At 36.1% G+C, this 18,385-nt stretch overlaps 1 protein-coding gene across 3 annotated transcripts in view; it reads right to left on the bottom strand.

Moving 5' to 3' along the window:
• Window positions 1-4,518: 4,518 nt before the first annotated feature.
• GASK1B (golgi associated kinase 1B) overlaps window positions 4,519-18,385 on the bottom strand; it is a 44,240-nt gene continuing 30,373 nt past the window's right edge. For all 3 annotated transcript variants that reach the window (XM_028521027.2, XM_036031964.1, XM_036031963.1), the window contains exons 4-5: window positions 9,150-9,376; window positions 4,519-6,183 (exon numbers count right to left, since the gene is read on the bottom strand). In XM_028521027.2, the coding sequence (XP_028376828.1) occupies window positions 5,976-6,183; window positions 9,150-9,376 (435 nt within the window). In that variant the 3' untranslated portion in view covers window positions 4,519-5,975. The remainder of the gene's footprint in view (window positions 6,184-9,149; window positions 9,377-18,385) is intronic.

Here is an 18,385-nt window from a genome sequence, read left to right as displayed (position 1 = left end):
ATAGAGTACTTTATGAGCCAAACAATGCGTGGTGTCCTGGAGCTAAAGGAAATGTTGGCACATGGTGCTAAATCACAGCTGTTTCGGTCTCATTTAGTGACTGGTCCCACTCTCTGCAGCCCAGTTCTCCTTTTGAAACATAGCACAGCTAGCTCTTCTGCAGCATGTGATTAAAGCCACTGACAAGGGAGGTTTTCTTTATATTTTAGCTCTTTGTCTCAAAAGCTTTAGAAATCTTGACAAGTGTTGCTAAGAAATACAGATCACTCTTTTAGAAAGAAGATGCATAGAGTTTTCTTAATGTGCACATAATCGTGTATATTTTTATCAACAAACTAAATGCAATCACGAGGGTAAAAAGATACCTTTCTAAGACGAAAAGAAGGAGCTAATTTAACCACACACAATGGTGTTATAAGAAAGGATTTCTGTGACTTCATTCACTTACCATGTGCATTTTTAGGTTGCAAGACAGTCTGCCAACTACCTGTCAGAGGCAGACCTTTCTAACAGCAGAGCCCCGTCCCAGGAGGGCTAAAGAGCTTACAAATTAGGGAAGATGCCATGTTTTGACTTGAAACAGCTGCGCCTGAATGAGAAGGGGGATAAAAGGTGAAATAAGTCTAGACACTAGAATCCTTTGAGTGGAACAGTGAGAAGGGAAGAGTAAGAAAGGGTTACAGTTCTTTCCATAAATGTCAGGAAAATAATTCCATTGGGATAAGTTCATTTATTTTTGTAGGAAATTGTTTTATAAAAAGCAGGAGCATTAAACTCATGTCCCGAAAGCCATTGGTGGTAAATCAAATAACTTCATTTAACTGCATACATTAACTTTCCTCATACTCTAAGACACTACAAAATAAGTGACCATCTGGGACCTTTAGTACATCAGAGCAAAAATCGGGTAACTGATAATCTTTAATAAATTAAAGGATTAAATGAAAACAAACTCAAAGGATTTCCGTCTCAATTTAACGGTGAATGGACATGGCCTAAAATTATTAAGGTATTACTAAAGTAAATGGTCCCTTGACTTTTATTGGTATCTCATTAAACACTCTCAATTTTCATTGGTATCTCATTAAACATTTTATTTAAATAAAATTTAAATAATTTAAAGTTAAGTTTAAATATTTTTAAAATTACTTAAGTAATTTTCCCAGATCCCAAGTTTCCACCTTTGTACAAAAACAAGTTTCCAATGCATTAGGTGAAGTCTCTGTCAAGTGTATAATATTATTTCCCACATTCAGACTATACTGTAAATCAAGAGTTCTTAACCTGGGAGATCACAGGCCTGAGATTGGAAAGGGTTCCATGAATGGCTGTCCAGGGAGCCAAAGCCCTTTGAAATTATCTGCAGAATTATGTATCCAGGCTGCACTTTCAATCAGCTTCTAGAAGTGATCCACAATTTACATAAGCTCACACATTTTTGATTAATCAGGATATTCATTATGAGCATCTACTATGGTACCATCATACTGGAACACAGTGACATCCTCGGGACATGCTTATATAAATAGGTCTATTTGTCCAGTCACAAAAAGGACTCTAAATTATCATTTTAAACAGTAGTAGTCAACAACAGATTAGAGGTACAGCAAAATTATCTGCAAGAAATCCTCACTCTAAGTAAGAATTTCTTTCTAGATATTTCTCAAGGTATTTCTTTCCTCAAATTTTTCCACTAAAGCTATAAGTTAAAGTCTAATTATAGGTCTCAATTGATGATTAACACATTAAAAGTTACTTTTTAATTTGTACATCCACCTTGCCCAGCACACAGAATCCATGATACATTGTACATTTTCAATCAACTGTGCGATGTGATAATCAAAAGTTTCATAGTATGAGAAGCTTCCTTGTTGATTCCACTTCCTGCCAGTTCACAAAAAATATGCCCTAAAATTATTAATACACACATATATGCCTATGTAAGACCTTTGGGGTTTATTAAGCTAGTAATTCTTATTTTATTTTGTAAATAATGAAATCTCTGAGAAAGTTATGGTTCTCTAACTTTTTTAATTGGTTCCAACACTAAAGATTCTAAATCAATTACTTGGGTAAATTCAGGCAAGTAACTGCCTCTTAGCTCAGTTTCTTTATCCAAAAGATAACAGTGTTGGACAAGATACAGATCACATGGTACCATTAAGATCTTAAATTGTGTAAATATATTTTGGACCTTTGTTAAAATAAAATTTTCAAAAATTTAAAATCATGACTCCCAAGCAAGTAAAATTACATGAATTGGCTGTCAAAAGTGTATTTAAGCAAAACTGTTAAAACGGTAAATTTGTGACTCCTAGGCAAATGTAAAATAAATATATGTCAAAGATTTTATTCAAATAATTAATTAACAAGGGAACCAGTAAAGTGGTAAAATCATTTCAAAAGTATTTCAAAAGCTAGTATTTATAGTCAATGTTAGGGTAAGATTGCTTAACTAGATATAAAACTGGTTAATGTACAACAGGGTAATACATTGTAAAACCCAGGGCTACTTTTTCCACCAGACAGAAATTATTTGCATCTCTCAGGTATAAAAATCTACAAGTTAACCTCTGCCCTACACATTTGTTAAATAGCCTATTCAATATAAAATCAAACCCAGCACTGCACTGAAAACCACTCAAAAATCTCCTCTGGCTATGAACTTGGAGTGGTAAACACACAATACAATATGCAGATGATGTATTGTAGAGTTGTATTCTTGAAACCTTTATAATTTTATTAACCTATGTCACCCAAATAAAGTCAATACATATAAATAAACTAAAGTTTTAAAAAGATATCTTCTGGCTATTGCTAAGTGTGAGATAACTTTTCTGACAAGTTGAATTATCTTTCATGAATCAAAGCTCTTAATTCTTGCTGATCCCCTTCAGTTTTTACAGAAAAGACTTGATCGCCTTTATTTAATCCTCATAGAAATTTTCAAAACGTATTTTCAGACCAGTGCCCTAACGTGCCTTACTTTGTTCTGGGCTGAAGTAAGCTTTAGAATTTCATAAGACAGTGTTTTGATGCCTCTGCATCTAAAATATTTTATTCATTAGATATAATGTAACATATATTTAAAGGTACAATGGAAAAAATAAGCTATTACACAAGTTCAGAGATTATAAAAATATTTTGATCATTAGAGTCTAAGACATTTTATATTTTTAGAAGTTCCAGAGGTGCTTAATAAACTTAATAAATATGTATGCTATAAAGGAAACTGGAAACATAATTGTAAGACTCACACAAAGGAAAGAAAGCCAGAAATGATTCCTTTATAGTTTATGATATGTTAAATAATTTGCATACTACCTAAAATAATGCTTTATCTACACCAAGAGGAAGTATAATATCACTAATAATAATATCAAATATATGTCTACACAAGCACAATCCAATAAAATTCTGGACTATTCAACTGTTTTTTTATAATGGATACAGGTGGCAAATATTCCTCTATACTTAACTTCCAAAAAGTAACCCATCTACAAAAGAAAATGAACCTATCCACAAAAGAAAAAGTGTGCATTTTTAATTTATAATATTTTATTACAGATTTTTAAGATAACATTTTTATACCATCAGCTTAAAGAAAATAAATCACATGAGAATAGCTTTTGTATGTCTGCCAAGGTAAATTGTTCTATTTTAAATTTATCAAGTTATAAATAAACCACATAATGTGCTTATGTGAACTAAACCACAGCATAATCTGAGTACACTTGAAAGGCACCGCGTTTTTCATTGTTTCAAGTAAAAGAAATGAAGAGCATTACTTATTAGAATTAAAAGCCTAGCCTTTAGCTAGCTATCCATTATTCAAAAATAACACAGCATGAACTATTCACTGATTATAAAAGAAAATACATTGTTGAGGAAAGCAAAGGTGACTAAAACTAACATGTATCCCTGGAACTTTATTTAATATTAAGCATTTTGGAATAACTGAAGGCAAATAAACAAAGCCAGACCCCCATGTGAGAGGACCAAGCTGCCCCAAAACAGGTGGCTTGAGACACAAAATCAAAACTCACATTTAAGAAGCATGGAATTCCCATCACCACTAGCACAAGTTGGAATGGAGATGGTATAGTTCATTAAAAGCGTATTAAAACGCAAATATGCCACCTTAAAAAGACAAGGGGTAAGGCAATAACTCTTGACCAAGAGTTATTTCAAGTTAGTGGCTCAAAGTAGAACCTGGGTCCCCAAACTACTGTTAGGCCAATTTTTCATTAATCTAATAATTAATCAGAAGGAAAAAAAAGCGATCTTAAAAAGCCCAAATACAAGAGGTAAAAGTGAAGACTCAAGAGATCCAAAGAGTACTCTGAACCTGTGTGAGACCACAGGGAGGCTACAGAGGGAACACGGAACAGGAGGATGGCCTACAGACCATCTCCCCAAAGGTTAGCCCTGCAAAGAAGGGAGCTAAAGGGTCGTACTTGGCTCTGAGCCTAAAGAAGCTATAATTAGATGATAAATGATTCCTTTCTTCTTGCTCTATTTTGTACTTAACATGTTATTTTAACTCTTTGTCCCTATACTTTTGTAAATATTAGAATCTACAGATAGGTTCTCATTACTATTAAAAACATTCTTAAATTGTAGTATTATTAAAAACATTCTTAAATTGTATTTTTAAACTTCCAGGGAAAGGAAAAGTCAGCAAATCAGCTGCTCAATAAGGGGTTGGGGGTATGGGGATGGGAGAATAATGATAATTTATTCAAGATTTGAAATCTCCATATGAATATCTGTCATCCAAGATGACATATCCTCCAAGGATATAAAGATCCAACACATGAATACTTTATGTCCACATCCTTCCATCTAATTAAAAACTTGGTAGTGGGGGTTTGGGGAGAATTATTTAAAGTTCAATAATATCAAAGTATACTGTTTTTGTTCTAGTCGTGTTCATTCCTCAAGGAGAAATGACCAGAGTCAAGTTTTAATGTATTTGTTCGTACTGAAACAAGCAAAACAATATATTTCAACACAGTCAATACCTGATCTGATTGTCAATATCTAGACAATATCAATTAAATCAGTTTAAATATAATTACACAGAACAAATTTGAAGAATAACACTATTTTAATGAAATATACAGAAATTACAGTACATCCTTGTAAAAATGACAAAAATTTTAAAAAGAACATTTTTAAATGTGTTCTATAAGTACAGTTTCAAATAGGTAACTTTAAACCTTGATATTATTTCATTTTAAGCAACTAGACGTAAATTAGCCCTAAACTGAGAAGGCAAAACTACCTAATGTATAAATTGTCAGATTTAGATGTTTCCTACACTGACAACAAAATAAATATCTGAAGATAAGTAGAAAATGTGATTCTCGCTGCTCAGAATCATGGAAACGGCTGATTATTTATAGACACAATAGGATATAAACTGGTGGTTTTGCAAATAACTCATCCTTTCCATTTAGAATGATTGTAGGCACTGATGTATTTGCAGATCACGTGCATGTTTCCCAGTGCAGAGTCACCTCCGAGTGAGGGCTGGGACTGCTGTTTTAACAATTAGCAATAAAACAAATTCAGGTTCATTCCCATTAGTATTTAGTCAGACCAGTGAAAATGGCATAAAACATAATTTATTAAAGAAGTTGGTTTACACTGTTCTGTTAAACAAGATGACCAATGTTTTACCAAATCTAGCTGGAATAATAATTTCAATCATTCTGTAATCAGATGCTGAGACTCACATGACAATGGTATGAAATATACAAACAAATATTTTTTTGAGGAGTATGTTTCTTAAAGCTTTATGAGCTGCTTATCATGCTCAGGTCCATCATATATACTTGGTTAAATTCACTCATTTTATGTATTCATCTACTCTGTCTCATTCCTAAAAGGAGTTGAGGTTTGTGTACTTGATTTAAAAACAACAACACATAAATAAATATATCTAGTACTCCAGCCAGAAGATCCTTTCATTATTCATTCATAGGTAATACTTTGGCCCCATGTGCATTGATGTAGGTGAGAAGGATTTTGGCTCTTTGTTCTATTACATCAATAAGCTTTTCAATTCCTTGTCTACCTCCTTGACTCTCCCAATAAACTTTATCAAGAAACAGAGATTGAAGGAGTTTCTGCCGTAAGTGCTGGCTCTTCAAAACAGAAACTGCAGATTCGGGAAACCTAAAATGATAAAATGATATTTCATTCTTAATAATTGTTTGGAAATATTATGCTTTACCCAATTTCTCTCCCTTCCACTAATCAGATATAGATCATACTACCGAAGAGTACATACCTTGAGAATCAAACTTTTGTCACTTTTTTTGACAACTTCTTTGTCACTGTCAAGCAGACACTTCTCTTAATATCTTAGAAGAATATGTTACAAGAGAAGTAAATTATCTATACCTTTCAGAATTTGACATACTAATATTTGGCTTAAGGTCTTTATATGTAGGCAAAGGGAGGCACAGAATTAAAAAATCTCTGTTAGCCGGCAAAAATACTTTCCTCAATCTTAAACATCATTTCACCCATGGAAACCACTTTATGAAGAATAGTATTCTCATAAGTGTCAATGTGTGGAGTTTATGCCAGAAAATATGAGAAGCAAAATGCTGACAATTTCGGTAAAGATTTCTTCCAGAGTAGAAGTTGCATGATTGAATTTAATGTGAAATAATCCATAATATACATAATAAGAAGAGAAAGGAATCATTCCAAAATGCCCAGTTAAAGAAAGAATTGCCCTTGATTCAGATTATACTTTGGGAATTCTGAGGATCAGGAAACATTTTATGATACTGGAATACTAAATTGTTTTCAAATAAATGTAGTGAAACTCCAGTTTTAGAGCCAGGGCATTCCACAATGGACCATCTCTCTGGAAAATCCAAGGCCCACTCAGAAGGGTCCTTGCTGAATTACCTTAAGAGAGTGCATTGTGCTTTCTACTCTTCATTCCAAAGTACACAGCCAGGGGTCTAGCTCGTGCATTATCTGAAGATTCATTTCATAAAATTTCTGGTTCAAAATCATTAAGTAATGTTTTGCTGAATCACCAGTTTGGCCTCTCCCAGCCTTCATTAAAATGCTGATGAAAGCACAGTAAAAAAATGTTAGGGTTTACTAGCGATTTTCAAGTAAACTTAGTTGTTCCTTAAAAATTAAAGCAAGAACATACACTTGTTTGAAGAGCACTGTTTACCAGAAGTTTCAGGACTTCTAAGCACCTTTTCCAAATGTCAACAGAGCAAGTTGGGGACGATATTCGGGGCAGAGTGAGGGGAACATGAATGCCAGGGGAACATGAATGCCAGGGACACGGGTGCTCCTGCCCTTCCGACGCTGCAGAAGACCGAAGGCCACAGAGCTGGATGCACTTAATGAGTCTGAGTGAGTGTGGAATTAAATAATGCTGGTAAAACGCTCTAATCTCCCTAAAGACGTACACTATGTAATTTAGTGACCATAGTATTAAGTAAGCATTTTTGATCTATGAAGTATTAACAATCCATGATTTAGAAATTCTATGGCCCTTCAACTAATTTAGCTCTGGCAGAATGTATGAAATGAAATTGTTAAAAACCATGGTTCTTTTCAGTGATGAATCTTTTTTATAAAGGAAAATTTTTAAATCTGTTTTCACATAACTTTGATTAATAGCAATATTCTATTCATGAATCTAGGTTAGCAAAGTCTTCATTTTTGCTTTTCAATGTGTACATACACATTCAAAAAAGATTTAGCTTTGACCTCATTGCTCTTCATAATGCATTTAAAGTTCAATCTTCACTGAAAGCACAAATAAAACAGTATTCATACATATATGAATGAAAGGACTGTATTCTCCATGCACTCTTAACTCTAAAAGAAAATTTAGGGTTAGGGATTCAAGATGACCCATAATATCAACTCAGTAAATGATGCCTTAGGCTTTTAAATATTTCTACACACAAAATTTCCTTAGTGTAGACACTTAGAAGACAGAATCTGTCATATACTCATATTCTACCTTTAATCCACAAAGAAATGTGAAGAACAGGTATTAACAGGGAAAGACTTCACAAAAACTCATAAAACTGGGCCTCATGAAACTCTCACAGGAAGAGCACTGTCTCTAGCATTGAAAGTACACAAAATTCACATTATCTCATTGTCAGTGCTAGGAAGAACTACTGAAACATGCTTCAGAGTATCATTTACAAGAGTAATAGCAACAACATGCACGTTACAAGTTACCGTAGATAAATTATTGCACTTGAATTTGGAAGACCTAGGTTCTACCTCCCCAATTTTAGATTTGCTCATGTGTTTTCCAACAGTCACTGAGCTTCACACAGCTGTTTATTATTAATGCACTCCTTTATTTTCAAGTCTCAAACACACCCCAATTTCTTAGTCACTCTAATTTCTAAGGTGGGAAGACCATGAAGACCATGTATCTATACATGGAGCCTGTTAACCAGCCTCAATCTCCATCTTGGGTTGAATGGCTCAGACTCTACAGCAGGGTTTCTGCCACTACTAAGTGTCTCAGTTCCCTTTATTTCCAATTAAAGATAAGTTCAAGGTACTTTATTTCATAATCTATGTCTACTAAAAGGATTTCCAAATGCTCAAAAATTTTCCCACCTCATTAAATAGCTGCTGTCCTGTCATGCTGTGCTCTCATCTGCAGACTGGCTCTAATTTTTCACCACATCCATAAGTCACTTGAGTTTACTGTGTCTTTGGACACCCTGCCATGTCAATATCTGCATGTCTGTCAGCTCCCCCATTCCATGCCCTAATAATGGAGCCTCTGTCGCCTGCTTATCCCTGTTCTGCCGGCTCCTATTCTAGAGATTCCTGCATGTTTCCAACCGAATCCACATGGATTCTCACAGTGGGGCCAAGCACCATGATGGATGTGAGATGTTAGCGGGAGCTTTGCAGGTTGCATTGGTTGCTGATAGTGACACCCTGGCTGCCCTCTCATTCTGTTCCTCTTGGGTTTGTTTCCCTTTTCTGGGCCTCCATTCCCCAGGTTCCACAACCACAATTCATTTCAAGGGTTAAAACTGATCAGACTCAGGATGTCATTTTTCTCCACACCCTTCTACTTCTTTAATATAAATCTGATGTTACTACATTATAAAACTTACTCTTTGATGCCTGTTAACAATTTGAAGTTTAAGTTATCTTCACTTCTGTCAAAGAAACCCTTGTTGTCTATAAAGACCAAATGCCTTGGGTCGTGCTTTCGCTGGATAATGTGCGCGAGAGCCACAGAATCTTGGTCGTCACATTTTGGCTGCAGTCCATTCTGTACACAGGCATCTTCCTTTCGAGGTCTGAATCCACAGCAATTTGTATCTAAGCGATTATAAATCTGAAAATGGAGAAAAAAACAAAAATCCAGGATGCTGAGTAAAAACAAAACTTGGGAAAGTTAGAAGATTTCCCAACAACTGCTTTCTAAATAGCTGACTGGCCAGAATCTAATAGGACCAGGCTCATTTAATTAAAGGCAACTATCAGAATAAGTGCAAGGTTCACATCCTGCTGACTAAGCCATGGTTATAAGCATTTCCAGCTTCTGCTAACAGCTCCACAGTAGATCATCCAAGTCAGGCATCTCCACCCTTAATATTCAAAGTTCCCACTGACATCACATGTAGATGCACAGCCAGAAGACTATCTAATTCTATTCACAACGAAAGACAGACGCTGCTGTTCTTTCACATATCCACAAGACTATATCTTGTTTTCTTCCTCGAATGGGGTTTAGAAGACATGAGTTATCCGAGTGGCTCTAAAATTTACTGCATCTCCTAACGTCTCTGGGCCTCAGTATTACTGTAACTACACTGAAATAACATAGAACAAGTCTATTGAAAAGAATTGGCATCCAATAATGAGAACTAAGAACACTGCCTATATGGAGCACACAGCCAGATTCTAAATAAGTGAGCAGAACAAACAAGATATTGGCCCTACCGGGGTTTCCTATGGGGAATAGGGCTACTGCCATGTAGAAGAGGCTAAACAGAAACACCAATTAGAAAAGGGAGAGTTGTCTAATTTCCATTTCTTCAGAGCAAGGAAGGAACTAATATTTATCAATCATAGTAAATTAAAGTCTGGGCTCAGGTATTAGATAAACTTAAAGTCAAATCTCTGCCCCCACACTCATTAGCTCTGCGGCCTTGCATAGATTCCGTTACATCACCGCCTCCCAATTTAGTTACCTGTGTAGTGGCAATGATACTATTCACCGTGTACGGTTAATGGGAAAATTAATGGAAATGTTTATACACCCTCCAGCCCTGACCTAGACATCTACAAGATGCTCAAGAAACAAAAACTGTTAATACTATTTTGAGATACACAGATACACACAAATGAAGTGCTTTACCTGCAAACAAGGCAAAAGGCTTCCAAGGCTATTTCATAAGGCTTCTAAGGTAATTTCTCCATTTTCATAAGGAAAACTGAGCCCCAGAGGGGCTAAATAATCTGCTCTGGGTAAGATATTAGTTAGTAGCAAAGTTAAGATTTAGACGCAGTTGCCTTTGTGTCCAAAATTCCATGCACTTTCTCTAATATGTCATGTTGAGTAGTTTAAGGCTAGTTAAAGATAGTACAAATGCTCATGACTCAAACGATGGCTAGACATGGACGATCACTTTTATTCTTTGGGCACAAAATCCCCATCCTTTCTCCTCCTCTGGTGATTTTTTGTGTATCCTGCAGGGCTGGCCACTTTAGGAGACTAAGAAATAGATGCAACAAGAGGAGTTCCAAAATTTAGCCCTCTTTGATATGATCACTCATTCATTCATGCAACAAAAGTTTATGAAATATCTTCTGCTACCAATCACTGGGCTACACACCCTGGTTAATGCTGGCCATGGCCAGCACCTCCCACCATCACTACTTCCAGAGGAAAATGGTCATTTAATTTTGTCTCACTACCACAGTAAACTTCCACGACTAGGTCTTCCTCTTTTCTGCATGCATGTGAACTTTGTAGCAAGTAGCATGCTTTCAGATAGTATAAGAGAAGTTAGCCTGAGCAAATTTTCCATGAAGTTTATGTAAAACCAGTCACGTGGGGCAGGGGTGGTCACTGAGTCGCAAAGCAGTTCAGCTCCAAGAGCTCACTGCTGGTCTAGAAACAATATGTAGATAAGGGAGGCCTCGGTCAGGACAGGTTCCAGGCAGCTCATCCACTGGGGCCATAGTCTAACCAATGGTTTATCCAAAAGGTCACAAGGCTGACTCCAGGGAACAGGAAGTTCCCCCTGCTGGTTAAAGCGCATTTGTTTGACATGAAGATAGGAGTTTCCCAAAGGTGAGCAAGAGTGCCCCCAAGCAAATCACTATAGGTTAAAAGAAAAAAGCACACATTAGAAACTATTAGAAAATTTTACTGAGCCCTTTCTATGCCATTTCATTCATTTTATATAGTACCTTGACTACCTTTGACTATAAGGAAAACCAGATGGTATAAAGAGATTGAATCTGATTGGAAAACCAAATGATATAAAAAGATTGAATCTGACTGTAAATCATTTAAGAACAGGGGGCCTGGGGGAACATGAAAAATAACTCTTCTTAAAGCTGCTTCTCATCCAATCTCCCTTTTAAAATATTCACTAGTTAATAATTGTCAAAGAATTTCTAGACCATTTCCCATAATCTTTATCTGTTTATGTCCAGTTATAATGACACTACACATGGGGGGTGCAGCTAAATTCTATTTAATTGTGATGATAACATCAAGGTCCGTTAGGTTGGATGTACAAGTTTAGAACTTAACCCTTCAGGACAAATCTACCAACCACCTCCTAAGCACTGCTCTAAACACCGAACTCATCCTTCACTGTTGATTTCAGAGTAGTGGGGAAAGGACTGACACATACATGGCTGCAGTTCTGCTGTTTCTACAACACAGCCATGTAAATCGTATATATTAATGTTAATAAGCACCTTATAGCTTAGGCCCTAACTTTCAGTACTTCTGTAAATATTATACTTTTCTATTTTTAAACTACATTAAAAAACATTAAAAATTAGAGGTGGAAAAGAACGATTTAGGTCTTTTCATTGCCTTCCCAACATTACATTGTTTCCCACAGGGTATTTTTAAAGTGCTTCGTCTGATCTAATTTTGAATCACTCCACAGTCTGTGATGATTTCACCACTTCCCCGACAGACCATTTGTGCCACTTAAATCTAACAGACCTAATTATTGAAAACGAATGTGTGTGTTTGACTCAACCCCTCCTCCAGAAACTGTTTACCACTCCTTTTATTCATCTCTGCACATGTGCTTGGTGGGTATGTTCACGTGCATCTAGTTCATGTATATGGATGTGTGTTTGTGTGTGTATACTAAAGACATAGGATTGAATTCAAATCTGGGATTTGCTTTGCTTTTCTCATCCTCCAACTACAGTGAATTATGTCTCCTTATTATTGCCTTTGTCAAGCAAGGGCTTAAATGGCTCTCAAATCTTGTTCCCTAGCTCTGCTCAGTATTTCATTTATAGTGTTCCTTTGAATTCATATCCAATATACCAAAAATAATTTGACCACAAAACCATAATCCACTCCCTTAAATTCAGTGCCCTTCCTTGGTATTTAATTTGGTTACATACTGAATATATCTCTGCTTACTTTTAAGAGAGTTTACGTACTTTTTAAAGCCTAATAAAGCATACTCTAGATAGCTATGAACCTCTAATACAATTTTAACACACTTGTTTAGTGAACAAATACAATCACTTCATTTAACTATGACATGATTAGCATGGTAGTCCAAGCCTGTGTTCTTAGATAATTATCCTATGAAGATTATTTGAGGGTAAATTTTGCCAGTGAAGCAACTGTGAGTATTGAGCATCATTACTGCAGTTCATTCAAATTTACATCTGCTCACTCTTTAAAACAAGGAAAATCTTTTGCAAAATTGATCTGCTGAATCTGAAGATTACTGCCAACCTTCACTTTCCATAAAATTACCCTTAGCTCTTTTAGGAAAATATATCTTTTCAATGTTTACCTAACTAAAATTATACTCAGAAAAATCCAGGTGTTCCAGCCAAATTTTTTGTTGGTGGGATATTTTTGGATATATTGCCTTCTCTCTAAAGTTTCTTTTTTTCATTCTATTTTTCTTTGGCAGTCTTAGCTTTGCCTGTAAGAAAAGCATCTTCTGAGTGACTTACATGATGCTCACTTACAGCGCCTAAACACGATGCCTCTGCTCCCCTGACCTGCTCTCCAAAGCCCCTTAGAACTCTACAGAGCCCTGGGTACTTGATGACTTTCTACCCTTCTGCACACCAGCCCATTCTAGCTGTGTCTTTGAAAAGTGGGTCTATCAAAGCAGTTGTGGTAGTTTTTATTCATATATTCATTTTCCTCAAAGGAATGTGATTAAATGATTAATTTCAGGCAATCCCTGTGAAAAAGCAATAAAAAATTCTAAAAGTGCTGCTAATATTAATAATGAAAAACATATTAGGAGTCATGTATTGAGTGTTCAGTATAAGCCAGGACCATGTTAATGCTTTACATGTACTATTTCATGGAATTCTCATAGAAACCTTAAGGTGCTACCTTATGGCTGCTACCAATAGTCCCATTTGACCAATGAGAAAACTGAGGCACAAAAATGCTAGTTGACTGATGCCAGCTCAAAAATGACAGAACTCAGGATTCTAACCCAAATGTCTATGACTTCAAAATTCATGCTCTCATCAATCCTGATGGTATCTCTCAGGTGTGGCCTCCAAGACAGTATTTCAAAAGAGCAAGCATATTTACATAGAATGTTAAATGATACTAGATTCAATAAATGCTGTGTATAAAGTTTCAGCAGAAATAGAACATCAGAGTAAGAGAAAAACTCACGAAGGAGAGGATATTGGAGTTGGCTTTTAAGAGACAGGCAGTATTAGCTAAAAAAAAAAGTGGGCAAGGACATGAAGGCAAGTAATCGAAAGGCATGTTTGGAGAAACTGAGACTACATTAGACCGATGCCTCTCAAACTACAGTGAAAGATGAGGTGTTAGTCGTTTTTGGGGTTTTTTTTTTTTTTGTCTTCTGGCTCCACAACCCATGTGCACTGTTGCTTGGTTAAAATAATAAATAAATACTTTATGGCTGGAAAAATAAAGTATAAAAGACTAATATTTTGTTAGATTCAATAAACGAAATTGCTAAATTACTACCAAAGTGTTCAATGCTTACTTGCAAGTTCAGTGCTAATCATGGGCTGGTGTGAACTGGCTCGAGTCCCTGAGCCGCACTTTAAATCAGCACAGTGCGAGGCTCCACCAGCCAGCGAGGGTAAGCGGGACGTGAAGGCAGGTAGTCAGCAAAAGATGAATAAGAGCATTTTGCCTATAGGAAAAAGCCGTTTAAAAAAAAGCTGATGTGTTCATAAATTTCCCTCTCTCTTCCTCATGTAGAGTTGGAAGAAAGGTAACAGGCAAGGGAGCAGGGCATCATGTGAAAATGTTAAAAGAGTAAAAACTGAAGGAAACCAAGACCGAATGTAGTTGGAAGCTGAAGAGTTAAAGGATGTTCTTAATGTAGTTTATAAATTGGCCTCAACCAAACATTTTTATATGAAGTAATTATTCAGTTATTTTAGTTAAACTGCATAACCTTCTGTATTTGTCATTTAAAAATATCACATTTACCCCCAAAATTCATTTGTATGGAGAAAGTTTAAATTATGCAATAAAACATGTAATGAGTAGAACCTGACAACTCACCATAGTAACTCATCCAATGCCTGACACATAGTAGGCACTTCAGGAATGTTTGTTATTGAAAGAACTCTGCTGAAAGTTGATGTTCACTTTCTATTCGGCTTTTTACAAAGCTCCTCCAAAACACTGTCTTGTACTGGGAAGCGTCAAATAAACTGAATAATGGTGGTATATTAAGATGGTTCTTTTTAAAGTAGCATCTAGTGAATGGAGTTGGAAAAAAAAATAGGAAGGGAGCAAACAATGGAACAGCCTGTGCTTGTCCCTTGCTCTTGGTTGACTTTTTTCTTTTATAAACTCTTTTTTTTTAAGATTATGTATTTATTTATTTTTAGAGAGGGAAGGGAGGGAGAAAGAGAGAGTGAGAGAAACATCAATGTGCGGTTGCTGGGAGCTGTGGCCTGCAACCCAGGTATGTGGCCTGACTGGGAATCGAACCTGCGACACTGGTTCACAGCCTGCATTCAATCCACTGAGCTACACAAGCCAGGGCTTGGTTGACTTCTTTATGCGGGTTTAATTTCAGTAATCAGGAACCATGAGCTCATGTCCCACTGAGAGTGCACCACGACACCTTGCATATAATGGGCATTTGATAAATACACAACAAACAGATGTGACAGAGCTAACAATAAGACATTTTTTTCTATAATTAGAATTTCTTCTGGAAGTTTCCTTTGAAACTTATCTCACAGGATATCTCATTTGTTTTTCGAAAATGCATGGAGGGGAAAAGTCATATTTTTAGCAATTACCTTATTTCAAAAAGGCCAAAAATAAAAAAAAAGATGGTGAGAATCATTAACATTATCGGCCCCACCCTAGGTACAGCGAAACACAAAAACATATGGATTTATTTAGTCATCAGCTAACAACTCACACTGAAAAATTCTTCTACATGAATTTGTCCTGATTTAAACCAGTGTATGGTTGGTTGCCATGTTATCAGGCACACTGGACTTGAACCCCTGTAGTCTGGTCAACTTGTGAAGGCAGGGCAGACCACAGAGAAGGGCAACTTCCAGACAAATCCCACAATCTCCACGGAACTTGTGAATGCAGATCTAGCCTCTTACGTTGGGAGCTGTACAAAACGAAGCGTATTCACCAGCCCGCACCTGTATCACTTGGGAACTCTCACCTCATAAAATAATAGATTTCATTTTTGTTCTGTGCTGCCATGGTAACAGGTCCCTGTTAAATTGGTGTGCATGCAAATGTGACTAGCAGAGCAGTTGATGAAGGATGATAAAAGTAAGAATAGTTTGCAACATCTACATCTAACAGAGAGCATAGGCTCCCTTGAGCTTCTGCCTCGGTGTATAACAGCACGGATACTCTAGATTTCCACCTCTAAAAATAGCTATCGGTGTATACCAATTCCATGCAGAATCTCTAGTTTCTTCCACATTACTGAACCATAAGTAAAAACATGCCAGTGTTTCTTATGTATAAGCACAAACATTTTAATGTTACAATATCTTTAAATCTATTTCTATAGATACAGAGTTTAGAATCCATACACTGCACCTCTGAGTATCAGAAGTCAAACACAGTTGGGCCACAGAAAGATTTTTGAGTCACCAGGCAAGTGACAATTATTTTTAGAGAAAGAAACTCACATTCTATAATTTGCACCAGCAGAGCTGCATGAAAATAGGCTCTGCCAAAGGCACTCCCACCTTCCTATAAAGATTTATAAAAAGCACTCAGACTAAGAAAAACAATCATTTTTATATTTTATAAAATTCTGATTTATAGATTTATATTAAGCACATAAAAATTTAAAACAGCAATAAAATAACCTTCATATAAGTAAAATATTTAAATGCTTTCTTTCAACGAAATGAAACACCATTTGTAATGATTTAACATTAAATAGCATTGTAAATAAGCTTACATCAATGTTGTCCTTGAAATCATTTCCCTTGCTTGATTTGATGTATATTAAGTTTTAATATTCTTACAGAATTTCTGTCAACCTTAGCATCCCCCAGAATACAGTGTTTTATTATAAGGAAATTGACAAAAATAAGTAAAGACAAACTAAGTGATTATACTAAAACTCAGTTCTAGTTATGGTGACAAGGATTCTCTGCCCAACCAAACTTTAGTCAGGCTCCTAAACCTCCCCCTAGGCCTGTGTGCACACTTCCTTATAAAATCTAGAAATCTACTTTTAGCAAGAACCCTGCTAAGTCATTTTAACCAGAACCTACCCCTCAATTCCCTCCTTGATATCTGATCACCCTCAACATCTAATCCCGTTTCTCATCTTCCACCATCCCCCGGATGACCCTGACCTGTCTTAAGCAAGAATCTGGTCAGGCCAGTCTACCCAGACCTTCCCTTCCCCCTGATGCTTCCTCCTAGCAATTTTCCATCCACTGACCCCCTCCTCAGCTCCTTGGCTGCCAGGTCTTGCCCTGCCAGTACTGTGATATGCAGTACTCAGGGTGGGGCCCAATCTCTCTCACACACAGCAAAACCCAATGCACTGGTGCCTGTGTGTATCACAGCGGTCCTGAATAAAGTCTGCTTGCCATCTTTACAAAGTGTCATCTGATCATTTTCCTTTAATGATAATTAACACAGTCTAACGTAACATATCTAAAAGCTACTTAAACTCGTTTTTTTTTCATGAAAATCAGTTCTCTTTACAAAAATTTAATTAATTCTGACAGACTACTGTTTGGTTATTTAAAAATAAAGATTGCTTGAGAGTAGAATGGTGGTTGCCAGGGGCTGGGATGGGGAAATGAAGAGCTGTCTGTGAAAGAGCATAAACTTTGTTATAACATGAATAAGTTCTGAGGACCAAGCGATAGTTCATACAGCCTACAGGTTCTGCACTTGAAATTTGCTAACAGGGTAGACCTCAGGCATCCTCACATGAGTGTTCCCACACACACAAAGGGTAACTATGAAAGGGGATAGATGTGCTAATTAGCTTGATTGTGGTAACTGTTGTACAAAGTATTAGGTATATCAAGTTACCACATTGTACACTTTAAATGTATACAACTGTATTCATCAATTATATCTCAATAAAGCTGGAAAAAAGATAAAATAAATAAATTCTGCTTTATTAAACTTTTCCAAAGATTATTTTTACATGTATATATAAAACTTCCCATTTGAAATAGATTTGTTGCTCTGCTCCTTTGGTTAGCAAATAGCTACAAAATAAAGCCCTGTCTCCACATTGTTACAGAAACAGTTTTGACCTCATTAACTTCTGAAAGGGCCACAGAAAAGCCATTGCCCCACTCTTTCAACTTGACCATAAATAGTAATAACTGTTTGAAATTCCATTCCTGTCTTATTCATCTGCGTAAATAAACAACTTGAAAGTAGTTTGGAAGAGCATGAATTACCAGAAGCCTTATGAATCAGTTTTCATTTAACCCTTTCTGGATCTACTTCAATGAGCAAAATTAACCAGAAATTTTCTTAAAATAATTACATACAAAAAAATATATTGAGCCCAATGAATATTTGCCTGCCCTCTCTCTTGAGTGTTCCTATGAAGATATTACTGGGTTAACTTTCCCATGGTTTTCTTATTTGCCTCCTGGAAGAAATCTTAGGCCTCCTATTTGAACCTCA

Source organism: Phyllostomus discolor, chromosome 8 (genome assembly GCF_004126475.2).
Source record: "Phyllostomus discolor isolate MPI-MPIP mPhyDis1 chromosome 8, mPhyDis1.pri.v3, whole genome shotgun sequence".
NCBI classification, from domain to species: Eukaryota; Metazoa; Chordata; class Mammalia; order Chiroptera; family Phyllostomidae; genus Phyllostomus; species Phyllostomus discolor.
The sequence above is the reverse complement of the archived record's forward strand: the minus strand, read 5'-3'. Positions and strand labels throughout refer to the sequence as shown.